General features: G+C 41.7%; 2 protein-coding genes across 4 annotated transcripts in view; one reads left to right on the plus strand and one right to left on the minus strand.

Annotated features, from left to right (window-relative positions):
* KIAA0895 (KIAA0895 ortholog) overlaps positions 1-16,034 on the plus strand; it is a 59,718-nt gene extending 43,684 nt beyond the window's left edge. For all 3 annotated transcript variants that reach the window (XM_045166412.1, XM_045166414.1, XM_045166413.1), the window contains 2 exons: positions 11,444-11,541; positions 13,481-16,034. In XM_045166412.1, coding sequence (XP_045022347.1) covers positions 11,444-11,541; positions 13,481-13,642 — 260 coding nt within the window. In that variant the 3' untranslated portion in view covers positions 13,643-16,034. The remainder of the gene's footprint in view (positions 1-11,443; positions 11,542-13,480) is intronic.
* Positions 1-26,617, minus strand: part of ANLN (anillin actin binding protein) — a 168,489-nt gene that overhangs the window by 125,583 nt on the left and 16,289 nt on the right. The gene's annotated exons all lie outside the window — the stretch shown is intronic.

The following is a 26,617-nucleotide window of genomic DNA, read 5'->3' on the forward strand; positions in this document are numbered from 1 at the left end:
AATTATGTCATCTCTATCAATCTTACTTAGATTCTGCATGTAAGCAACTTCAGATGATAGTTCTCTTTCTCTGTTTGACTTACTTCACTTAGTATGGCAATCTTCACGTCCATTCAAGTTGGTGCCAGTGGTATTATTTCATCCTTTTCAATGTCTGAATAAGATTCCTGTGGAAATATGTACAACATCTTCCTTATACCTTCTTCTATCAATTGATATTTAGGTTACTTCCATGTAGTGCATGGGATCATAAGAGTTGGACATGACTTAGGGACTAAACAATGAGAACTTAATGTTTGTCATTGTAAGGAGCACTATGATCAACACTTGGCTACCATTATCATTTTTAGACCAGGGTTTCTGCCAGATATATGCCAAGGAGTGAGACTGATGGATCACTCAGTTCAGTTCAGTTCAGTGCTCAATCGTGTCGGACTCTTTGCGACCCCATGAACTGCAGCATGCCAGGCCTCCCTGTCCATCACCAACTCCCGGAGTTCACTCAAACTCATGTCCATTGAGTCGGTGATGCCATCCAGCCATCTCATCCTCTGTCGTCCCTTTACCACCTGCCTCCAATCCCTCCCAGCATCAGGGTCTTTTCCAATGAGTCAGCTCTTCGCATGAGGTGGCCAAAGTACTGGAGTTTCAGCTTCAGCATCAGTCCTTCCAAAGAACACCCAGGACTGATCTCCTTTAGGTACCTCTATTTTTAGTATTCAGCTGTGAAAGTGCTGCACTCAATTTGCCAGCAAATTTGGAAAACTCAGCAGTGGCCACAGGACTGGAAAAGGTCAGTTTTCATTCCAATCCCAAAGAAAGGCAATGCCAAAGAATGCTCAAACTACCGCACAATTGCACTCATCTCACATGCTAGTAAAGTAATGCTCAAAATTCTCCAAGCCAGGCTTCAGCAGTATGTGAACCGTGAACTTCCAGATGTTCAAGCTGGTTTTAGAAAAGGCAAAGGAACCAGAGATCAAATTGCCAACATCCTTGCTGGACCATTGAAAAAGCAAGAGAGTTCCAGAAAAACATCTATTTCTACTTTATTGACTATGCCAAAGCCTTTGACTGTGTGGATCACAATAAACTGTGGAAAATTCTGAAAGAGATGGGAATACCAGACTACCTGACCTGCCTCTTGAGAAATATGTATGCAGATCAGGAAGCAACAGTTAGAACTGGACATGGAACAACAGACTGGTTCCAAATAGGAAAAGGAATACATCAAGGGCTGTATATTGTCACCCTGCTTATTTAACTTATATGCAGAGTACATCATGAGAAATGCTGGGCTGGAAGAAGCACAAGCTGGAATCAAGATTGCTGGGAGAAATATCAATAACCTGAGATATGCAGATGATACCACCCTTATGGCAGAAAGTGAAGAGGAACTAAAAAGCCTCTTGATGATAGTGAAAGAGGAGATTGAAAAAGTTTGCTTAAAGCTCAACATTCAGAAAACAAAGATCATGGCATCTGGTCCCATCACTTCATGGGAAATAGATGGGGAAACAGTGGAAACAGAGTAAGACTTTATTTTTGGGGGCTCCCAAATCACTGCAGATGGTGACTGCAGCCATGAAATCAAAAGACGCTTACTCCTTGGAAGGAAAGTTATGACCAACCTAGATAGCATATTCAAAAGCAGAGACATTACTTTGCCAACAAAGGTCCATCTAGTCAAGGCTATGGTTTTTCCAGTGGTCATGTATGGATGCGAGAGTTGGACTGTGAAGAAAGCTGAGCGCCGAAGAATTGATGCTTTTGAACTGTGGTGTTGAAGACTCTTGAGAGTCCCTTGGACTGCAAGGAGATCCAACCAGTCCATTCTAAAGGAGATCAGTCCTGGGTATTCTCTGGAAGGAATGATGCTAAAGCAGAAACTCCAGTACTTTGGCCACCTGATGCGAAGAGTTGACTCATTGGAAAAGACTCTGATGCTGGGAGGGATTGGGGGCAGGAGGAGAAGGGGACGACAGAGGATAAGATGGCTGGATGGCATCACTGACTAGATGGACGTGAGTTTGAGTGAACTCAGGGAGATAGTGATGGATAGGGAGGCCTGGCGTGCTGCGATTCATGGGGTTGCAAAGAGTCGGACACGACTGAACAACTGAAGTGAACTGAACTTCCATTTGTTTCTGCCGAGTGGCTGCTTCAGGATTCCATTGCTTTTAACAGGGTAGGAGGGTTCCTTTTTCTCAGTGTCCCTCTCCAGCTTTTATTCTTTGAAGACTTTATGGTGGTGGCCATTCTGAGTACTGCCAGGGGATATGTCTAGTTGTCCTTTTGATCTACAATTCTCCAACAGCAACCCAAATAGAGCATATTATCTTATGCCAGTTTTGTGTTTAAAACTGTGAGATGAACATATGCCTCTTGAAATTGGCTACATAAATCTGCTTTCTTATAAATTACATTTCTCAGCTACCCCAGCACATTTGTTGAGGGCAGGTATCTTTCACCGCCTCCCAGTCTTTCTGACTATGATGTGCCCTTTTGTGCCTGTTTTTAAAGGTGTAGTTATAAGAAATGGCCACATGGCGGCAGGCTTTATTGATGCCCAAGTCTGTGACTCAAGAAACTAGAGCCTTCTGAAACTTATTTTTCCTGGGTCATAAATGAGAGTAGAGATACCCTGGAGAAGGGCATTGTAACCCGCTCCAGTATGCTTGCCTGGAGAATTCCAAGGACAGAGGAGCCTAGTGGGCTAGAGTCCATAACGTCGCAAGGACTCGGACACTACTGAGGCCACAGAGAACCCAACCAGATGAGAATGCATTGTGACACAACACACGGCCCAGCTTTCTGTGCCCAACTTCTTCAGCCGTAGTGCATCCACACTGCTCCAAGGGCCCTGTGCGGGATGCTGTGATGCATGCCTGGGGTGACTCTAAGGAAGGAGGCTAGAGATAGGGAAGCCAGCACCAGGAGACGTGGAACAAGGTGACTTTTCAAAGTGTTTCCAGTCCACAGAGTCTGCCTGCCTTTGCGGCACTAGGCGCCTTTGGCTGTGGGAGTGCCTGCTGGATCTGGAGGGAACAGGGCGCTACACGTCCAAGGCAAGGTCATTTGCTGGCACAGCCTTCCCAGATCCTTCAGCCCTCTGCCAGCCCTGGCTTGGGACAAAGGCCTGCTCTCACCGTGTGGATGTGTGTCTACCGGGATGCCAAGGATCCCATGGAAGGGGGCAGGCATTGTTTTTTTAATCTTAAGTTTTTATTGATACTGTAGTGTAAATGATTTACAGTGTCACATTGATTTTAACTGTGCACACACATAGTTCAGTATCAGAAAGATAGAGATCAACTCTTTTCAGGCTTCTTTTCCCATAGAGTTGTCAGTGTTGTTTTCATCCTGTTCCCTGTGCTATACACCAGGTCCTTTTTATTCATCTATTTCAAATGTATAAACAGGTACCTGTTAATTCCAATGACCTAATGGAATTCCTTGCTCCTGCACCTTCTCTCTTTGGGCATCATATGGATTTTTTTTTTTTTTTCCTTTGTGAGCCTCTTATGTATTCTCAAGCTCTTTTTTTTTTTTTTTTGCTAAATCGTACTTTTCACCTCTAAAGTGTTATCATAGAATATGTGTCTTTCTCGGACTTGTTCACACAGTATATATTCTGCAGGTCCAGCCATATGTCCCCAAATGGCATTATTCCATTGTTTTTTCAGGAGGAGTAGTATTCCTTTGTGTTTGTACCTGAGCTTCTATATCCTTGCCTCCAGTGATGAACGTTTTGGTTGCTTTTCTGTCCAGGCTGTTTTAAACTGTGCGGCAGTCAAGGGTGGGGTGTGCGTATCTTTATACACTGTGGTTTTGTCCCTCTACCAGCCAGGAGTACAATTGCTCAATTGTCAGATGACCGTGTATTTTTCCCTGAGAAACCTCCATCCTGTTCTGTTGATGTCTGTTAGCAGTTTCCATTTCCTGCCACATTGTACGAGCATTCTTTTTTGTGCAGCCCCCTCTCCATCAGCTATCGTGTGTAATCATTCAGTGATGGGAATTTTGTTGATAGGGAATACACTTCTTTTGATTTGCAATTCTCTGGTAAGGAGCAATATGGTGTGTGTTTTCCTGGGAACCTTTTTTTGTGTATGAGGGTGTGATGAAAATTCACCTCCTGAAATTGGCTTCTGGGAAGTCTGCCCTCCTATGAATTCCGTTTGTCATACCTGCGCCGGGACATCTCTGGATGGCAGGTATGCTTTCCTACCTCACCATCCTTGCATACATGGTGTACTCCTCAGTGCCTGTTTTATGGGTGTAGTTACGAGAATGGCCATCAAGGGCAGGCTTTCTTCAGACTCAGGCATCGAGAGTCATTCTGCAAGTTTTTTCCTCCTCCTTGGGTTGTGAATGAGGGTGGAATGTGGCAAAACACAGAGCCCAGGGCTTGTCTTTGTTTCTTTCTTCTCCCTTCTACTGCCCTGCTTGGATCCAAACCCTTGAAGATACCTGTGCATGTTGGTGTAAGCCACACTTGGGGCAACTCTAAGGAAGGAGGCTAGAGATAGGGAACCCATCAGCAGAAGAGAAGACCGGGCGAGTTTTCAGAGCTCTTCCAGTCCACGGAATCCACCTGCCTTGGTGAGCACTAGGCAAAAACAGGCTGTGGGATGTGCCCGCTGGATCTGGAGATTGTGGTCCCATTCAGAGAGGGCCAGGCACTACAGCTCCAAGCCAGGTCACTGGCCGGCACAGCCCTCCCGTCTCCTTCAGCCCTCTGCCAGCCCTGCCTTCATACACAAGCCTGTTCTAACCAAGTGGCTGTGTATCCACCAGGACCATGAACATCCTGTGGAAGAGGGTAGGCATGGTTTTTCTGTTATTTAATTTTTAGTTTATATTGATACAGCTGATTTACAGTGTCATGTTTATTTTGGCTGTGCACCCACATGATTCAGATTCAGATAAGAGCTCTACCCTTTTAGGCTTCTTTTCCACAGATTTGTTAGGCTTTAGAGTCTGGTTCCCTGTGCTGTGCACTAGGTCCTCTTTGAGGATATATTTCAAATGTATAACTGGGAGCCTGTTAATCCCAATGACCTAATGGAACTCCTTGTTCCTGCACCTTCTCTTTTGGGGCACCATATGGTGTTTTTTTTTTTTTCTCCATAGTCTCTCTTGTTTTCAAAGCTGCTCTTGTCTTGATAAATCTGAATTTTCACCTCTAAGTGTTATCATACGGTATTTTTTCCTCCTCTGGTTGTGTTCACACAGTATAATGTTCTGCTGGTCCAGCCGTGTGTCCCCAGATGGCATTATTCCATTTCTTTTTTGGGAGGAGTAATAGTCTTTTGTGTGTTTGTACCTAAGCTTCTATATCCCTGCCTCTCATGATGGACATTTTTGGTGCTTTTCTGTCCTGGCTTCTGTAAACTGCCACAGTCAAGAGTGTGGTGTGTGCATCTTTACACATTGGGTTTTTGTCCTTTTACTAGCCAGGGGTGCAGTTGCTCGATTATCAGGTGACTCTATATTTCTTTCCCTGAGAAACCTCCGTCCTGTTCTGCTGATGTCTGTTAGCAGTGTCCATTCCCCGCCACATCGTAGGAGGGGCCTGTTTGTCGAGGTCCCTCTCCGGCATCAATTGTGTGTAATCATTCAGTGATGGCCATTCTGTTGACTGCCAGGGGATCCAGGTCTTTGTCCTTTTGATTTGAAATTCTCTACTAAGGAATGATAACGTGTGTATTTTGGTGGGACAGTTTTTATGTATAAGAGGGTGTGATGAAAATTGACCTCTTGAAATTGGCTTCTGGGAGGTCTGCCGTCCTATGAATTCCTTTTCTAATCCCTTCACCGGGACATCTCTGGATGGCACGTATGCTTTCCCATCTCACAGTCCTTGCATACATGGTGTACTCCTCAGTGCCTGTTTTATGGGTGTAGTTACAAGAAACCGGCCACCAGGTGGCAGGCTTTCTTCATGCCTGAGTCTGTGACTCAGGCATCCACAGTCATTATGAAAGTTTGTTGTTTTTTCCCCTGGGTTGTGATTGAGCGTGGAATGTGGCAAAACACACAACTAAGGGCTTGTGTGTGTTTCTTTCCTCTCCCTTCACCTACTGGCCCGAGTGAATGCCAAGTCCTCGAAGCTGTCTGTGCAGGGTGGTGGTAACCATATTTGAGGCAACTCTAAGGAGGCTAGAGATAGGGAAGCCATCAGCAGAGGAGGAGGAGGACCGGGTGACTTTTCAAAGCTCTTCCGGTCTACAGGGTCCACCTGCCTTGGTGGGCATTAGGCAGAAATAGGCTATGGGATGTGCCTGCTGGATCTGGAGATTTGGTCCCAAAGAGGACCAGGCACTACAGCTCCAAGCAAGGTCATTTGCTGGCACAGCCTTCGCATCTCCTTCAGCGCTCTGCGAGCCCTGCCTTCGGACACAAGCCTGTTCTGACCATGTGGATGTGTATCTACCGGGACCCGAGGATCCCATGTAAGAGGATAGGCATTTTATTTATTATTTAGTTTTTAGTTTATGTGAAGTATAGCCGATTTACGTGTCATGTTTATTTTCCCTGTGCACCCACACAGTTCAGATTCAGATATTTAGAGATCTACTCCTTTTAGGCTTCTTTTCCACAGATTGTTAGGGTTTGGAGTCTGGTTCCCTGTGCTATGCACTAGGTCCTTTTTGAGGATATATTTCACATCTATAACTGGGTACCTTTTAATCCCAATGACCTAATGAATTCCCTGCTTCTGTACCTTCTTTTTTGGGGCACCATATTTTTTCTTTTTCTGTGTAAGTCTCTTTTGTTTTGTAAAGCTGCTCTTATCTTGATAAATCTGAAGTTTGACCTCTAAATGTTATCATACTGCATTTTTTTTCCTCTGGTTATGTTCTGCTGGTCCAGCCATGTGTCCCCAAATGGCATTATTCCATTTCTCTTTTGGGAGTAGTAATATTCCTTTGTGTGTTTGTACCGGAGTTTCTATATCCCAGCTGCTCGTGATGGACATTTTTGTTGCTTTTCTGTCCTGGCTGCTATAAACCGTGCCGCAGTCAAGGGTGGGGTGCGTGGGTCTTTACGCATTGCGGTTTTGTCCCTTGACCAACTTAGGAGTGCGGTTGCTCGATTGTCAGGTGACACTATATTTCTTTCCCTAAGAAGCCTCTGTTCTGCTGATGTCTGTTAGCAGTGTCCATTCCCCGCCACATCATAGGAGGGGCTTGTTTATCGAGGTCCCTCTCCAGCATCAATCGTGTGTAATCATTCGGTGATGGCCATTCTGTTGACTGCCAGGGGATCCAGGTCTTTGTACTTTAGATTTGCAATTCTCCACTAAGGAGTGATACGTGTGTATTGTGGTGGGACAGTTTTTATGTATAAGAGGGTGTAATGAAAATTGACCTCTTGAAATTGGCTTCTGGGAAGTCTACCTTCCTGTGAATTCTGTTTCTCATACCTTCGCCAGGATATTTCTGGATGGCAGGTATGCTTTCCCATCTCACAGTCCTTGCATACATGGTGTACTCCGCAGTACCTGTATTAACGGTGTAGTTACAAGAAACAGCCACCAGGCAGCAGGCTTTCTTGCCTGACTCAGGCATCCAGAGTCATTCTGCAAGTTTCCCGCCCCCAGGTTGTGAACGAGAGTGGGATGTGGCAAAACACACAGCCCAGCGCTTGTGTCTCTTTCCTCTCCCTTCTCCTTTTGGCCCAGGGGAATGCCAAGCCCTCGAAGATCTTTGTGCAGGGTGCTGTGTCCATACTCTGGGCATCTCTAATGAGGGAGGCTAGAGATAGGGAAGGCAGCAGCAGAGGAGGAGGCCAGGTGCCTCTCAAAGCTCATCTGGCCCCCAGAGTCTGCCTGTCTTGGTGGGCATAGCCAACAGTTGGCTGTGGGATGTGCCCACTGGATCTGGAGATTGTGGTCTCATCCTAGGAGGATCTGGCACTACAGCTCCAGGCAAGGTCATTTTCTGGCACAGCCTTCGCATCTCCTTCAGCTCTGGCACACAAGCCTGCTCTGAATATGTGGATGTGTAATCACCAGACTGCAAGGAACCCCTGGACAAGGGTAGGCTTTTTAAGTTTTAGTTGATACTGAAATATAGCTTATTTACAGTGTTATTTTTCCTGTGCACCCACATGGTTCAGTTTCAGACAGAGATCTACTCTTTTTAGGCTTCTTTCCCCATAGTTGTTAAGATTTGGGGTCTAGTTTCCTGTGCTGTACACTGCTTACTCGCTCAGTCTTGTCTGACCCTTTGTGACCCCATGGATTGTAGCCTGCCAGGCCCCTCTGTCCATGGGATTCTCCAGGCAAGAATACTGGAGTGGGCTGCCCTGCCCTCCTCCAGGGGATCTTCCTGAACCAGGCATCGAACCCAGGTCTCCCCCATTTCAGGCGGATTCTTTACCGTCTGAGCCACCAGGGAAGCCTGTGCTATACACGAGGTCCTTTTTGATGATCTATTCAAATGTATAAATGGGGACCTGTTAAATCCTAATGACCTAAGGAAATTCCCTGCTCATGTTCCTTCTCTTGGGGGCACTAGATGGTTTTGTTTTTTCTCTGTGAGTCTCTTCTGTGAATCCCTCAAACTGTTGGTTTTTTGTTGTCTTTTTTTTTTTTTTTTTTGCTAAATCTTAGTTTCCACCTCTAAGTATTATCATAGAATGTGTCTTTCTCTGATTTTGGTCGTGCAGTATAATGTTCTGCAGGTCCAGTCGTGTGGTCCCAAATGACATTATTCCATTTCTTGTTCATGAGGAGTAGTATACATTTGTGTGTTTGTATCTAAGCTTCTATATCCCTGCCTCTTTTGATAGACACTTTTGTTGCTTTTCTGTCCTGGCTGCTGTAAACTGTGCGGCAGTCAAGGGTGGGGTGCATGCGTCTTTAAGCATTGCAAAGCATTGTGGTTTTGTCCCTTTACTGGCCAGGAGTGCTACTGCTCGATCATCAGGTGACTCTCTCTTTCCCTGAGAAACCTCCATCCTGTTCTGCAGTGTCTGTTACCAGTTTCCATTCCCTGCCACTCCAAGGATGCCCCTATCTAGCATTTATCCTGTGCAGATATTTGGTGAGATGTCCATTCTGCTACTGCTAGGGGGATACACCTTGTCGTTTCGATTTGCAGTTCTCCAGTAAAGGAGCATATCGTCTGCATTTTCTGGAACACGTTGTGTCTAAGAAGGTGTGATGAAAATTGACCTCCTGATATGGCTTCTGGGAAATCTCCCCTGTTACGTATTCCGTTTCTCATACCTACTCTGGGACACTTGTGGATGCCAGGTATCCTTTACCTCCTAAGTGCTTGTGAATATAGTCAACTTACATTTCACTGTGCATCTACTTGTTTATTTATATTCAGATGTAAGTTTACTCCTTTTTGCTTTTTTTCTAATTTAATATGTGACTAGTAATATGCAGAATTGTTTATTTAGTTCCTGGAATTTCTGACCTTTGTCAGATTGCTGAGCCAGCCATGTGGGTGGGGTCCTGACGGTTGGTTGGGTATGATGTTGGAGGTGAAACTCCCAGTGGGTTCACTGGTCTTTGACACGGTTGGGAGTTGGTCTGTTGTGTCCTGACGCTTTTGTTGGCTCGCTGGTAAGTGGGACCTGATCTGCAGTGCTGGCTAAGATGCCCAGAGTATCTTGAGCTGCTGTTGTCCTGCTGGGGCCTGAGGCCCACCAGCACCAGGTGTTAGGACTGGTCTCACCTGCTGCGGGCTGGGTTGAGTCCTGGTATAGGAAACTGCCATTGTCCCGGGGCTTGTATATGTCTGCCTGTGGTTGGGATTTATTTCTACCTGGCTTGTTGCTTGGTCCGAGATGACCCAATATTGGTGCCTTCAGGCTGGTGAATGGGATGGGCCTGGGACCTGGTCACAAGGCTATAAGCTGCAGGGAGAATTCCAAAACAGTGCTTCATAGCAGCAGTTCTGAGATGGTAGAACCAACTCCCCAAAGTGGCCATCACCCATGTCTGGATCCCCAGGGTGACCTCTGCCTTTCTGGGAGATTTTTTTGGGATTGACAGTAGTTCTGACCAGGCTCCTTTCAAATTACTGCTCCTTTTCTGGCTCTCAGAGCATGTGAAATATCGTGGGCACATTTTCCTTTACGAGTAGAGTCTTTCTTTTCCACAGCATATGGATCTCTCCAGAGTAAGTCCCTCTGACCTTCAAAGCCAAACATTCTGGGGTCTTGTCTTCCCCACACAGGGCGCCTGGCCTTATTTTCCTGCTCCTTGTAAAGGGTCTCTCTCCCTGCCATTAGTCTTCCATTTGTGGGTCTCTCACCTGTACTGCCGGAGAAGGCGATGGCACCCCACTCCAGGACTCTCGCCTGGAGAAACCATGGACGGAGGAGCCTGGTGGGCTGCAGTCCATGGGGTCGCTAAGAGTCAGACACGACTGAGCGACTTCACTTTCACTTTCATGCATTGGAGAAGGAAATGGCAACCCACTCCAGTGTTCTTGCCTGGAGAATCCCAGGGACGGGGGAGCCTGGTGGGCTGCCGTCTATGGGGTCGCACAGAGTCAGACACGACTGAAGCGACTTAGCAGCAGCAGCACCTATACTGCGATTTCTCCCCTCCTGCCCACCCAACTGTGGTTCCTCCTTTGTATCTTTTGTTGTAGAAATATTTTCTGGTCAGTTTTGGTCTTTCCTCATTGATACTTGGTCTGTAAATTGTATAATTTTGGTATGCCTCTGAGAGGAGGTGTGCTTAGGGTATTCCTAGTCCAGCATCTTGGGAACTCTTGAACAATAATTTCTTAATATATCATTCTCCATTTGGTAGAATTCTAGTTCCGTCTAGTCCATTTAAACCTAGAGCAAAATTTTTTAAAATTTATACAAGTTATGTCATAATGGGAGAAAGGTTTTCTTTGTAAGTAGAACACCATTTTTTATCTAGGCTCAGATCTCATTCCTGATTTTCATATTACAATTTCATATTCTTTACAAATTCAGTTCTAGTTTTTGGTTTCATTGAGCATAGGAGTAGTATCAAAATCATCTACTGTTAATTTTAATAGGGTAAAGGGCACTATTAAAAAAAAAGGGGGGGGGGATTTCTGAAATCCCATGTCTCCAGAGTATCTCCTTGAGACTTAGCTGTTCTACAGCTTGCCTTCCCCAGCCTTCCTCACCCAGATGCCTTCAGTGTATCATGGGAGTTAAGTTTATGATCAGATGGTGGGCGGGATAATTATGAATCATGTATTTTAAATCACTAGTGTTTCTTTAGGGGAAAATGCTGTTTTGCTGATGGGGAGCCAGGAAAAGGAATTCCTAAAGGGAAGCTATTTGACTTCACTCACTCGTGGTGGTTCTCCAGAGCTTGCACCTTACACTTTATGTTACGGTGATAGTTGCTCCACCCCTTTTTTTGTTATACACAGGACTGATTCCTCTAGTAAACATCAGAAAGTAAACACTATTTTGGTTCCTCCAGGGTGTTTCAGTAAAGACCAGGTATACTTGGATGGTATCCTGCAAATCCTCCGCTATAGAGAGACCATCGACTTCCATCTTCTGACCACCCTGGGGAAGGTGAGTGAGACCAACGGCACACAATTCCCAGACACACCAGGTCAGCATTTCCTCCAGCTCATTTCATGATTAAATAGGTCTCAAGATGAAACTCTTTAGCAATAAAATCATATTCCTTATGTGATAATAAGAGGGAAGAAATGGGGTTCTGTCACAGAACCAAGTTACAATATTTCTTTGTGGACAGTAAGAAAAGGAAATTTGGAATCATTAATTTTTATATGCATATTTTTCTAAAATATTTGAAAGTGAGCTGCAGGTATAACTCTACTCCTCTTTATGCATTAGCATGATCTCCCAAGAACAAGGATATTCTGACATGACCATATGATTTTCTAAAGAAATTTGATTCCATATAATGCCTGAAAAAACAGTCCACTTCATATTCTCCAGATCTCTAAAATGTCCCTTGTAGCTTTTTCATGACCCTAATCCAGTCAAGATTTATGTCTTGCATTTAGTTGTTCTCTTTAAACTCTTAATTTATAAAGTCCCTCTCACCCTAGTCTTTTTCTTTTTTATGACATGTTTAAGAATTCAGGACAATTTCCTTGAGAATTCCTAGAATCTGGACTGTTTTCTTCTAATTAGCTTCAGGTTAAACATTTTTGCCAAGAAATACTGCTTAAATGAGCCATGTCTCTCAGTGTGTCGCATTAGACAGCGTGTATTACTGTCCCATTATTAGTGGTGCTGTGCTTAGTCACCCGGGTAAGTTAGTTACTGCCAGATCTCTCCACTGTAAAGGTACCTTTACACCATTGCATTAATAAGTAATTTGTGGGATGGTATCTTTAAATGTACTATTCTCTAACCTTTCTAGAAATGGTTTTAACATCTCTTGATGATTTTTGCCCAAATCAGTTACTACACTGGTAGTAGCAAAATAGAGATCTTTGAATTCTGTTACATTTCACGCCTCCCTTTTATTCAGCTCTTCCAGTGACTGCTCCTATGTTTTTAAAAACCTGTCTGCATGTTTCCCAGCAAAGTAAAGTATTCCAGGCTCACCTTAGATATTTCTTCAAGGAAGTCTTGATTCCTCTTAGTGAGAAATGGTGTTTAGAAAACAAGATCTCAGCAAAAGGTGTGTACATCACTTCTGGGGTGCTGATACTTCTAGACCTCTTCAGTGAGCAAATTGTATATTTGTTTTAAATGATAAGGACATTCTAATTCAAATCAGACACCACACGGTGCTTTTACAACCCTTACCATTCCATGTGTGTATCTTCTTTTTCTTAAAATGAGAACCTTATTTCCCAGCATTAGTCTCATTAAACTCAGAATGGTTTAAGATAAAACTACATCAGTATCAACACCAAACCTATCTCCTATCACCTACTACGCTTAGTGACATAAATATTCAATAAAATAGTTGAGTGTTGATCAGAAGACAATAGTACTTAAAACCAACTGTGTTTTGTTTGGAATTTCACATTGCACAGGTAATTTATAGAACTTAAAATTTTTACCCCTAAGCTTAATATAGTACCTGTGAAAGACTGGCTTCTTCCTCAAATGAATGAAATAGATGTGAAATTTTTTAAAATACTTAAAAATTTCAAAGCAAGAAAATTTAACAAAACACAAATTGTATTTCTCAATACACAAAGGAATTTAATATACAATTGTGCTGATTTTCCTAATACATTAATACAGCATTTACATTCTATTTTCTCAATTCTTTTAGATTTAGGCGGGAGATTTGTTTAATTTCTAGACAAACTATAGGCCCAAGATAGATTGTTAAATCACATACTGACTTTTCAAAATGTGGTGATGGTATGCATCTTCACACAGTAAAGTTTTATTTTCCAGGTATTAATTTAAAACCAGTTTACCTACTTCAAACTTCACTAAGACCAAGGGAAGAAATTGCCCTTCAAAATTTAACTGGTAGTTACATTTAAAAATTAACCCATCTTCCTTTTTTCAGGTCTCTTATGAAGATGTGGATCGCTTAAAAGGATTGGCAGTTACTGAAAACATGAGGATTCCTCACTTTTTGCAGGACCATAGCCGATACATGGAGCACTTAGAGAAGATCATGGAAGTCAATGAACTGACTGACAGGGAACTGAAAGACCTTATATGTTAGTATGTTCACAAGAATACTATTTCAGTTACACCTCCGTGTATATTACCAGTTAGGCGCAGTTGGCACCAGCAGATTTATAAAAGAAGAATGGCTGTTTACATGAGTTTTCTGAAGAATGATCTGCAGTATTCAGCTAAATATTTAAGTTGAGAACAAATGTTAAACTGTTTCCCTAAAATGTTTCTGTAGGCTCCAGGGGAAAGTTACTCCTGTTCTTATCTGAATCTCAGAGTCAGCTGAAAGTACTGCTGAGGAGTGTCTTTGAGGATCCTGGTCCAGTGGCGTGATCAGCTTCTTCCTGAGCCATAAGCGTTGGTCGTAGTGCCCCTGCCTGAGCACCAAGACCAGCTCTGCCTGGAGATTGAATTCCAGTGTTGTTCAAACTCCAGGGGTCTGTCTTATTTAATAAATAATGGTAATTATTCTTCTTTGAAAAATCAGTCTGTATTGTATCCCCAAAAGCTAGAAAATAAGAAATTTAAGACTTATTTTCTTATATGTTAAGTAATGTGAAAGAGAAGGGAAAAGCAATTTTTAAAGTTATTAGTTCATTTTTGTCCAGTTATCCTTTAGCTAAACTTGGTTTTCATTTGCTGAAATATATCGTACCTCTTCAAAATTTTAACCGTTTTAGGGTCTTTTCTCCCCATTCCTCTCTATTCCTTTATGTAAATGAAAATACAAGTCTCAGAGAGGTTTTTCTACCTAAATAGTTGGGCAAGAGAGAAGCCACTTCCTTTTTTTTTAAATTAAATGGAGCAAGGAGCTGGATGTTGACTGGGTAGCATCTACAGTAAGCTTAACTATACTCTGAGAAACAGAATTTCTGGGCATTGCTAGTTGATAAACTGGCTCTGTGATGTTGGCTCAAGAGTATTTAATCAAAATCTTTGGCTTGATGAAGTAAAAAAATGATATAATTTGAATTTCAAAAATGAGTTCTGTTTCACTACACTTATACCTAGCTTTGTAATTTATCAATTTCAATATATATTTGTGTGCATTATATATGCACACACACACACATACTTGGGCTCAAGTGGTTTTTCAAACAGCTTTTTTAGTAATCAGAAAGGATACTGCTGTAAATACCCCATTCAAAATTGCTGTTGTAATTTCTACCCAAAGTGTGCGAGTGTATCTTTACCTCAATTCAGGCTTAACTATGGTGCTAACACTGGTAGATATACTCTGCAAAGCCTGGTTCACATTCATACTAGGAAAGGATTTTAGAAACTCTTTTGCAGACTAGGTTATGTGATTTTTCTCTTTCACATATCTCGAAGGGCTTGCCTCAAAGAATGATATATTTCAAACTGGCACCTGGCAGTTCTTGCAAAGCCACACATTTCGCCTAATTGAGCAGGCCAGGCCCTTTGGAGCACTGCAGGTGCCCGTACGTGTGTCATGCTGGCTGGAGCGTGCCCTGCACTGTGCAGGGCTGGGGGCACAGTGCCCCGATACTGACCAGACACCAGACCACCACTCCTGTCCCTTCAGGCATTATTTACCTGTAGCAGAGTCACCCAGTTTCAGCTTTTGTGTAATGTTTTCTGACTTCATCTTCAAACTTATCAAAGGTAATTGCGAAAACAGTGTTTTATTAACTGAAATTGAAACACACACAGAAATGGCAATATTGATGTCCTGTGACCTAAGCCTAAATGCTTATACCTTCAACACTTGTAGGCAATAACACTGCTAATCCTATGGTTTAAATATAAAGGAAAGCCGTAGAGGCCTTAATTTCCTATTGGTAGGATTGTTTGTAGTGGTTTCAGTCCCTGCATTTTAAAATGGATAGATATTATATGATCTGAAAAAGGAAAACCTTTCTTGCCTTACTGCTTTGGTATAGAGACAAAAACCATGAGCACTGTCTGGACAAAAAGAAAAAAAAGACCTTAAATCACACTGATTAAGATATTTCAAAAGTTAGCACTGAACAAAAGTAGTTTAAGATTAGCAGAAATACTTAAAGAGCCCCAAGCTTTAAAAGTTGAGATTGAAGATTTAATGTTTATTTTCTTTCTCAAAATAGCACTAAGGTCAGTTTTGTTCTCCCAAAATAAAAGTTTTTAGAAATAGAAAATTGTAGCAGTGGTACTTAGAATAGTTGAAGGTCATACTAGTTTTAATTAGAACAATCAGTTGCTATAGGCTACTGATTAGGATTTCATCAATTTTGTCCACTGTAATTCTAACATAGCTGTGTCAAAGTCTGATAAATGGTTAAGTTTTCACAGATTTGAAGTAAAATTGTTTGCAAACATAAATCCATAGTCATCTTTATATTTTCACCTTTGTAAAAGTGTTTAAAGTATCCTTTGTTTTATATCTGAGCATTTTGTGTCTAGCTGCAATAGAAATAAATAGCACTGAGCTTCTCAAATGAACTATGTCGATATATATGCATGCAAACTTCTGTTCTTTTAAAACTTATATTTTTATTGTATTTCTGGGTATTTATTGTGGTAAGTATTTCAGTACCATCAGTAACATGTCTTCTAGTATTCTTATTTATAGAGAAATACTACATTTGCCACACTCTACCTGTCCTCTAATTAGCTCAGTGTATCTCCCCATGGGGCATAGGAAAAAGGAGGGAGGGAAAAAGTCTGTCTTAATTTACTACCCTGTTTGTTTAGTTATGCATAACCTCCTGAGGAGCAGGCTCTGTGCTGTGTATTAGAGGTCCTCCGATGAGAAAAACAAGAAACATGCACACTCCAGTGAGGAAGAGCCACAGACCCAGGTTACAGCAGTGCCAGTACCGTACCCAAAAGAAAAGCATTCCCAAAAGAATGAAAACCAGAGTAAACAGGTCTGCTCATGTGTTTGAAGCATAGAGAGAAAGATCACTTGCAAAGTAGTAAGTATTCACATTTTATTACCACTCTTTGCAAGGCTTGTTTGGAGCCTGAACAGCTTTAGCCTAGGGGCTAAAGAATACAGCTGTTTGGGTCATCAGAGGCCCTGAGGCCATCCCCTGAGCAGGTGCCCAAGGGAGTCAACACATTGGCCCTGTCAGTTGGCTATAATTTCATTTTTGTTCATTCTGATTCCAGTGGCTAAAGAAATTAATATCTTGAAACTGCCGGGATAAGAAATACCAATGTTTGTTAGCTAGCTTTAACAGTATGTGGAATCTCAAGTACTCAGAAAGCATATGGAGAGGAAGTGAGAGGGCAGCCATCTCTAAGCCAAAGAGAGAGGCCCAGAACAGATCCTTCCCCTGTGGTCCTCAGGAAAAACCAAACTTTCCAACACCTCGATCTTGAACTTCTAGCCTTCAACTGTGCCTGAAGAACAAGGACAAAGCCAAGAGAAAGCGAAAATCTGACCACTGAGAAGAGACTACTGAAAACTCATTTCTTCTAGCTGCCTTCACAAAAGACAAGCAACTTCAGAAGTGACATCAACCTGGCTGAGTAAGTTTTCCCTCGTTTGTGCCACCCACCCCAAACAATTTGGCATCCATCTACAGACACAGCTGACTTCGTGAGAGCTTTGGGATCCAACACCACACGCCAGGCTACCTGGCAGGAATCTCTCCTGCCCATGCATTGGCTAATAGGCATGCAGACCTAGGTCCTGGCTTGGACCCTGCAGTGGCTGTGAACCGGCTGCCGTGTGGAAACCCCCGAACAGTACTGTCTTAGACAGTCACCCACAGACAAGGGCACCTCTGTGCAAGTCTGTTTCCAGTGGAGCATTTTCAGCACACTTCTGGAGCAGTAGGTGAGCTTAGGTTTAAGAGGAAGAGTTTGATTTTACCCTCGTTACCCTTCCCCCAAGGTGGCACAGCTCAGGGCCGAGAGAGACCTCCTCAGCTGGTGGTTTCTCCTGGATGGGAAAATGTGCGTGAGTTTGTTCCCAGCTTCTCCAACTGCGTGGGAAGCTGCCAAAAGGATCCATTTCTCTCCTGCCTCCTCCAGATGACAGATTCATGAGCTGCATAGCAGTGAGGTGAAAAGTTGGTTTGAGAACAGCAGAGAGGCTCTGTGACCCTTTAAAGCCCTCCAAGGGTCCTCCTGGGGCCTCCCAGGTGGCACAGTGGTAAAGAACCCACCTGCCAATGCAGGAGTTGTGGGTTGAATCCCTGGGCCAGGAAGATCCCCTGGGGTAGGAAATGGCAACCCACCCCAGTGTTCTTGCCTGGAAAATTCCATGGACAGAGGAGCCTGGCGGGCTGCAGTCCATGGGGTAGCAAAGAGTCAGACACAACAGCACACATGCAAGCACATGCGTGAGTCCTAACTCACGGTCCCATCGAGAAGCTAGCCCACAGGGGACACCTTACCCGTGGATCTCCCCGACTGGCCCATGGGGACCAGCAGTGCTCCAGTGCTCATACACACACGCCATCCTATTGCCGGCTCTGTGCCTGCACTCCTGAGAGCAAGCAGACTGCTAGTGAACATGAAAAAAAAAAAAAATGCCAGCCTGAATCTGCAGGCCAGAGAAAGACCACAAACATGAGCTTTAGCCCCACTCCTGGGAAAGCAGAAGGGAGTTGTCAGCATCTAGCCTTCTGCATTGCAGAATCAAGAGAAGACATACAAGCAAAATCTCAAAAGGATATTTTTTGATAAGTTGATTCTAGAGCTCTATTAGACAATACATAAAAATGTTAAGAACATGTATATCCTTAACACAACAATTCCACAATAAATACACACATACTATCATACACTTATTCATCACAAATACATTGTATATACATGTGCAAAAATAATATATGTAATGTATCTTTGTGCAAAAATATAGAATACTTATGTTAAAACTATACAGCCTATTTAAAAACTACACAGCCTATTTAAAAATAAAGTATACCTGTATGTATTGATGTAGATTGTACATCATTGTAGAACAATCTCCAAAGTTTATTGTTAAGTAAAAAAGCATATTTCAGAACAGTGTTTAAGTCAATTCATATTTGATTTTTAAAAAGGGACGGTATGTGTATGTACATGTACACACACTTGTATAGCCACAGCCCATCTCTGGTAAGCTACACAAGACACTGGTGACGTTGAAGGACTAGAAGTCAGAAGTAAGAGACTCATTTTTACTCCACACTATTTCTGTTTGACTTTACTATATGCACATACTGTCTTTAAAATTTTCTTGCATTTTTGAGTCCATGTTTATTGCTTTACTCAACATGGATGTGAGCCGAATTCTAGGTTTAATAACTGCATTTTGAAATTTAAAATTTCATATTAGAAAATGAAATGATACAAAGTGTCCCTTCCACCTGTGACTCCCATTGCTGCAGTTCTCCCCCACCAAAGATAACTATTTTCAGTTTCTTATAAAACTTACCACTTCTTATACACACAAACATAAAATATGACTCCACCCTTACGGCAGAAAGTGAAGAGGAACTAAAAAGCCTCTTGATGAAGGTGAAAGTGAAGAGTGAAAAAGTTGGCTTAAAGCTCAACATTCAGAAAACGAAGATCATGGCATCCGGTCCCATCATTTCCTGGGAAATAGATGGGGAAACAGTGGATGACTTTATTTTTCTGGGCTCCAAAATCACTGCAGATGGTGACTGCAGCCATGAAATTAAAAGACTCTTACTCCTTGGAAGGAAAGTTATGACCAACCTAGATAGCATATTCAAAAGCAGAGACATTACTTTGCCAACAAAGGTTCGTCTAGTCAAGGCTATGGTTTTTCCTGTGGTCATGTATGGATGTGAGAGTTGGACTGTGAAGAAAGCTGAGCACCGAAGAATTGATGCTTTTGAACTGTGGTGTTGGAGAAGACTCTTGAGAGTCCCTTGGACTGCAAGGAGATCCAACCAGTCCATCATAAAGGAGATCAGCCCTGGGATTTCTTTGGAAGGACTGATGCTAAAGCTGAAACTCCAGTACTTTGGCCACCTCATGCGAAGAGTTGACTCATTGGAAAAGACTCTGACGCTGGGAGGGCTTGGGGGCAGGAGAAGGGGATGACAGAGGATGAGATGGCTGGATGGCATCACTGACTCGATGGACGTGAGTCTGAGTGAACTCCGGGAGTTGGTGATGGACAGGGAGGCCTGGCGTGCTGCGATTCATGGGGTCGCAGAGTCAGACACAACTGAGTGACTGATCTGAGATATATATATATATACACTCCACTCTTGGAGGGTGCACACAAGGTTTCATGAGCACTGGGAACCAGGGCAAAGCAGTGACTCCATTGGGCACCTGGAACAGAGTTTACCTGACAGCCTCGGGGGTGTCTTCCTGGGGAGGTAGGAGTCAGCTGTAGCTCACTGTAGGGGGAAGGACACTGGTGGTAGAGGCCCAGGGCGTATCGTGTCCGCTCTCCTAGAGGTTGCTGTTTTGGCACCGAGACCTGGCCCCACACAACAGCGTTTAGGCTCCAGTGCCAGAATGCCCCAGGCCAAACCACCGATAGGGTGGGAACTCAGCACCACCTACCGCAGACAGGTCGCCTGAAGTCCTGAGCCCACAGTCACCTCCAAACACATCCCTGCCCACCAGAGGCACATGACTTGGCTTCACCCACCAGGAACAGGCACCAGTCCCTCCCATCAAAGCCTGCATGAGACCATGGAACAGCCTCACCCACGAGGGGGCAGACAGCAAAAGCAAGAGGAACTACAAAATGGCAGCCTGAGAAATGGAGTTAGACAAAATGAGGCAGCAATGAAATATGGTCCAGATGAAAAAACAAGATAAAATTCCCCCCCAAACTAAGTGAAGTAGAGATAGGAAATCTGCCTGAATAAGAATCTGGAGTAATGATAGTAAAGATGATTCAAGATCTCAGAAAAAGAATTATTATAGCACAGGCTGAGAAGATACAGGAAATGGTTAACAAAGAGCCAGAGAGTTAAAGAATAGAGATGAACAATACAATAACTGAAATGAAAAATACACTAACTAGAAGGAGTCAACAGCAGAATAAATGAGGCAAAGAGTGACTAAGCGAGCTTTAAAACATTGATGGAAATCAAAGCTATGGAATAGAATAAAAAAAAGAATGAAAAGATACCCTGGGACAACATTAAACACCAATATTTGCATTATAAGGGGCCCAGAAAGAGAAAACAGAAAGGGCCTGAGAAAATATTTAAAGAGAGAATAGCTGAAAACGTCCCTAAAATTGGAAAGAAAATACTCAAAGTCCAGGAAGTGAAGAGAGTCCCATACAGGATAAATCCAAGCAGGAACATATTAATCAAACTGACAAAAATTGATTGAAAAGGGCAAAGAGAAAATATTAAAAGCAACAAGGAGGGAAAGCAACAAAAATATACAAGGGAATCCTCATATGGGTATCATCTGATTTTTCAGCAGAAACTCTGCATGTGAGAAGGGAATGGCAGGATATATTTAAAGTGATGAAAGGGAAAAACCTACAAGGATACTCAGCAAGGCTCTAGTTCAGATAGAGAAATCAAAAGCTCTACAAACAAACAAAAATTAAGAGAATTCAGCACCACCAAACCAGCTTTACAACACATGCTAAAAGAACTTCTCTAGGCAGAAAAGGCCACAACCAGAAAGAGGAAAATTATGGACGGGAAAGCTCACTTATAAAGGCAAACATACATATTTGTCCACACACAAATATGGTATCAAAACCAGCAATCATGAGAAAAATGTAGGATATTGGAAATGCATTTGGAATTAAAAGACTAGCAACTTAAAAAAAATCTTGTGTCTGTGTGTATATATATGTATATACAGAGAGAGCGAGAGATGCGTACACACACACACATAGAGAGATTGTTATAGAAAAACCTTAGGGTAACCACAAGCCAAAAATCAACAATAGATACACAAAAGAAAAAGCAGTCCAAACAGAACACTAAAGATAGTCATCAAACTACACGAGAACAAGAGAGGAAGGGAAGAAAAAAAGACCTTCAAGAACAAATCCAAGACAATTTTTTAAATTGCAGTTAAAGCATACATATCAATAATTACCTTAAATGTAAACAGATTAAATGTTCCAACCAAAAGACATAGACTGGCTGAATGGATACATAAACAAGACTTGTATATATGCTGTCTATAATAAACGCACTTCAGATCTAGGAAAACACAGATAAAAGTAAAGGGATGGGTAAAGTTATTCAAATGAAAATCAGAAGATCTGGAGTAGCAATATTTGTATCAGGCAAAATAGACTTTAAAGACTTAGACAAAGAAGGACACACGTATCAAGGAGTCAATCCAAGGAGAAGATTTAACAATTGTAAATATATATGCAGGCAACACAGGAGCACCTCCGTACATAAGGGAAATGATAATAGTCATAAAAAGAAAAAATCAACAATTACACAAAAATAGTGAGGAACTTTTAACACCCCACTAACATCAATGGACAGATCATCTAGACTGAAAATCCATACGGAAACAAAGGCCTTAAATGAGTCGAGACCAGATGAGTGTAATTGTTATTTATAGAACATTCCATCTGAAAGCAGCAGAATATTACATTCTTTGCAATTGTACGTGAGCATTCTCTAGGACAGATCACATGCTGGGAGCCAAAAAGCAAGCCTTGGTAAATTTAAGAAAACTAAAGTCATATCAAGCATCTTTTCTGACCACAACACTATGAGATTAGAAATCAAAAGATGAAATAAAAAAAAAAAAAATAGAGACAAATGAAAGCTACAACAATCCAAAGGCTATGGGATGCAGCAAAAGCACTTTTAAGAAGTAAGTTTATAGCAATACAGTCTTAACTCATGAAACAAAAATGTAAAACAACAGAAACTTACACCTAAAGCAACTGGAGAAAGAAGGAAAAAAACCCAAAGTTAGAAGGAAAGAAATCATAAATATCAGTGCAGAAATAAATAGAGATGAAGAAAACAGAAAAGATGAATGAAACATAGAGCTGACTTTCTGAAAAAATTGATAAACTTTTAATCAGACTAATCAAGCAAAAAGAGAGGGCTCAAATCAATCAAATTTGAAATGGAAAAGAAGTTACACTGGACACTATAGAAGTATAAAGGATCATAAGAGACTACTGTATGGAAAAGAAGTTACACTGGACACTATAGAAGTATAAAGGATCATAAGAAACTACTGTATGCCAATAAAATGGGCAACTAGAAGAAACGGACAAATTCTTAGAAAAGAAAAATATTTTAAGACTGAACTAGAAATAGAATATATGAACAGATCATTCCAAGTACTAAAATTGAAACGGTGATTTAAAAATTTTCAACAAACAAATGTCCAGGACCAGATGGCCTCACAGGTGAATTCTATCAAACATTTAGAGAAGTGTTAACACCTATCCTTCTGAAACTGTTCTAAAAAATTGCAGATGAAAGAATACTCCCAAACTCATTCCAGAGCCACCATCACGCTGCTACCAAAACCAGAAAAAGATAGGAGAAAAAAAAAACCAATATCACTGATGAACACAGATGCAAAAATCCTTGACAAAATATTAAGAGATTGAATCCAACAATACATTGAAAGGATCATACAACATGATCACCTGGGATTTCTCTCAGGGATGCAAGGATTTTTCAATATCTGTATCAATCAGTGTGATATACCACTTTGAGTAAAAACCAAATAGAGGCAGAAAATGCTTTTTGACAAAATTCAATACCCATTTATGACAAAATCTCTCCAGAGAGGGGGCATAGAGGGAATCTACCTCAACATGATAAAGGCCATATATGACAAACCCACAGTTAACATCATACTCAATGGTGAAAAGCTGAAAGCATTTCCTCTAAGATCAGAAACAAGACAAGGATGTCCACTCTCATGGTTTTTTTTTTTTTTCCCAACAATTTTGGAAGTCCTAGCCACAGCAATCAGAAAAGAAAAAAAATAAAAGGAATCCAAATTGGAAAGGAAGGGAAACTGTCACTGTTTGCAGATGACATACTATACATAAAAAATCCCAAAGATGCTACCAGAAAACTACTTGAGTTGATCGATGAATTTGGTAAGGTTGCAGGATAAAAAAATTAACAAGTCCCTTGCATTTCTATACACTAACCACAAAAGATCGAAATTAAGGAAACAATCCTATTTATAATTGCATTAAAAATAGAACACGACTTCTAGAAATAAATCGAGGTAAAAGACTTAGAAAACTATTGGAAAACTATAAGACACTGATGAAAGAAACTGAAGATGACAAATGGGTTAGAAGAATTACTAGTGTTAAAATGATTATACTACCCAAGTCAATTAACAGATTCAGTGTAATCCTTATCAGAACACCAATGACATTTTTCACAGAACTAGATCAAGTAATTCTAAAATTTGTATGGAAACACAAAGACCCCAAATAATAAAACAATCTTGAGAAACAAGAGCAAAACTAGAAACATCACGCTCCCTGATTTCCAGTTATACTACAAAGCTATAGTGACAGCATGGTTCTGGCAGACAAAACACAGATCAATGGAGCTCAGAAACGAACACGAGGTTACATGACCAACTGATCTGTGACAAAGGAGGCAAGCATATACAATGGGGAAAAGCCTCTTCAATAAATGGTGTTGGGAAAACTGGACATTTGCATGCAAAAGAATGAAACTGGACTACTCACACTATCTTTAAAAAACTCAAAATAGATTAAAGAATTATATGTAAGACCTGAAACCATAAAACTACTTGTAGAAAACATAGGCAGTAGGCTCTTTGACAGCTGTCTTACCAATAATTTTTTTGCATCTGTCTCCATCAATAGAAACAAAAGCAAAAATAAATGAGACTACATCAAACTAAAAAGCTTTTGCACAGCAAACTATCAATAAAACAAAAAGGCAACTTACTAATTGGGAGAAGATATTTGCAAACAATATATCTGATAAGTTAATATCCAAAATATACAAAGAAATCATACAACTTAACACAAAAAGACAACCCAGTTAAAAAGCTGGATAGAGGAATAGACTTTTTTTTCCCCCAAAGACAACATACTGATGGCCACAGACACATGAAAAAATGTTCAACGTGGCCATCAGTAATCAGGGAAATGGAAATCAAAACCACAATAAGATAACACCTCACACCTGTCAGAATGGCTATTATGAAAAAGACAACAAAGAACAAGCTGTACAAAAGATGTACAGAAAAAGGAACCCTCGTGTATTGTCAGTGGGACTGAAAATTGATGAGTCCACTATGGAAAACAGTATGGAGTTCTCAAAAAAATTAGAAATAGAACTGCCATATGATCCAGCAACATCACTTTTGGGTATTTACCCAAAGAAAACGAAAACACTAATTTGAAAAGATACATGTACTCAATGTTCATTGCTGTGTTACTTAAAATAGCCAAGATATGGAAGCAATGTACGTGTCCACCGATAAATGAGTGGAGGAAGAAATGTGGTAAACATATGCAATGAAAGGTGGTTGTTGTTTAGTCCCTAAGTCCTGTCCAACTCTTACGTGACCCATGGACTGTAGCCTGCCAGGTTCTGCTGTCCATGGGACTTCCCAGGCAAGAATACTGGAGTGGTTGCCATTTCCTTCTCCAGGGGATCTTCCCAACCCAGGGATTGAACCTGTGGCTCCTGCACTGGCAGGTGGATTCATTACCACTGAGCCACCAGGGAAGCCTCAGAATGGAATGTTACTCAGCCTTGAAAAAAGAAATCTTACAACTTACAACAACATGGATGGAACTAGAGGGTATTATGTTAAGTGAAATAAGTCAGACAGACAAAGACAGATATACTGTATGATTTCACCAACATGTAGAATCTCAAAAACAAATAAAATAAAATGAAAACAGACTCAAATAGAGAAGAAATGGGTGGTGCCAGACGAGAGGACATTGAGGGGGACGGTGAAATAAGTGAGGGGATTAAGAGATACAAACCTCCAGTTATAAATAAGCCATGGGGATATAATATGCAGCATAAGGAAAATGGTAATACTGTAATAACTCTGGGGACAGATGTACTAAACTTACTGAGGTGACCATTTCATAATGTATGCCAATGTCAAATTGCTATGCAGCACATCTGAAATGTAGTACACCTTGCGAATCCCATGAACAGTATGAAAGGCAAAAAGATATGACACCGAAAGACGAACCTGCCAGGTCGGGAGGTGTCCAATATGCTACTGGAGAAGAGCAGATAAATAGCTCCAGAAGGAATGAAGAGGCTGAGCCAAAGCAGGAATGACGCCCAGTTGTGGATGGGACCAGTGGTGAAAGTAATGTCCGATGCTGTAAAGAACAATATTGCATAGGAACCTGGAATATTAGGTCCATGAATCAAGGTAAATTGGAAGTGGTCAAATAGCAGATGGCAAGAGTGAATATCGACATTTTAGGAATCAATGCAAATCGGACAGGAACAAGTGAGAATTTAATTCAAATGACCATTAAATCTACTGCTATGGGCACTAATCCCTTAGAAGAAATGGAGTAGCCCTCATAATCAACAAGAGAGTCTGAAATGCAGTACTTGGGTGTAATCTCAAAAATGACAGATCTCTCTTCCTTTCCAAGGCACATCATTCAGTATTGCAGTAATCCACATCTATACCCCAACCACTGATGCTGAAGAAGCTGAAGTTGAATGGTTTTGTGAAGACCTATAAGACTTTCTACGGAGAAGGCAATGGCACCCCACTCCAGTACTCTTGCCTAGAAAATCCCATGGACAGAGGAGCCTGGTGGGCTGCAGTCCATGGGGTTGCTAGGAGTCGGACACGACTGAGCGACTTCACTTTCACTTTTCACTTTCATGCATTGGAGGAGGAAATGGCAACCCACTCCAGAATTCTTGCCTGGAGAATCCCAGGGACGGGGGAGCCTGGTGGGCTGCCGTCTATGGGGTCGCACAGAGTCGGACACGACTGAAGCGACTTAGCAGCAGCATAAGACGTTCTAGACCTAACACCAAAAAAAAGTTGTCCTTTTCATCATGGATTGGAATGCAAAAATAGGAAGTCAAGAAATACTTGGAGTAACAGGTAAGTTTGGCCTTGGAGTACA

This window comes from Bubalus bubalis, chromosome 8 (genome assembly GCF_019923935.1).
Source record: "Bubalus bubalis isolate 160015118507 breed Murrah chromosome 8, NDDB_SH_1, whole genome shotgun sequence".
In the NCBI taxonomy this organism is placed as follows: Eukaryota; Metazoa; Chordata; class Mammalia; order Artiodactyla; family Bovidae; genus Bubalus; species Bubalus bubalis.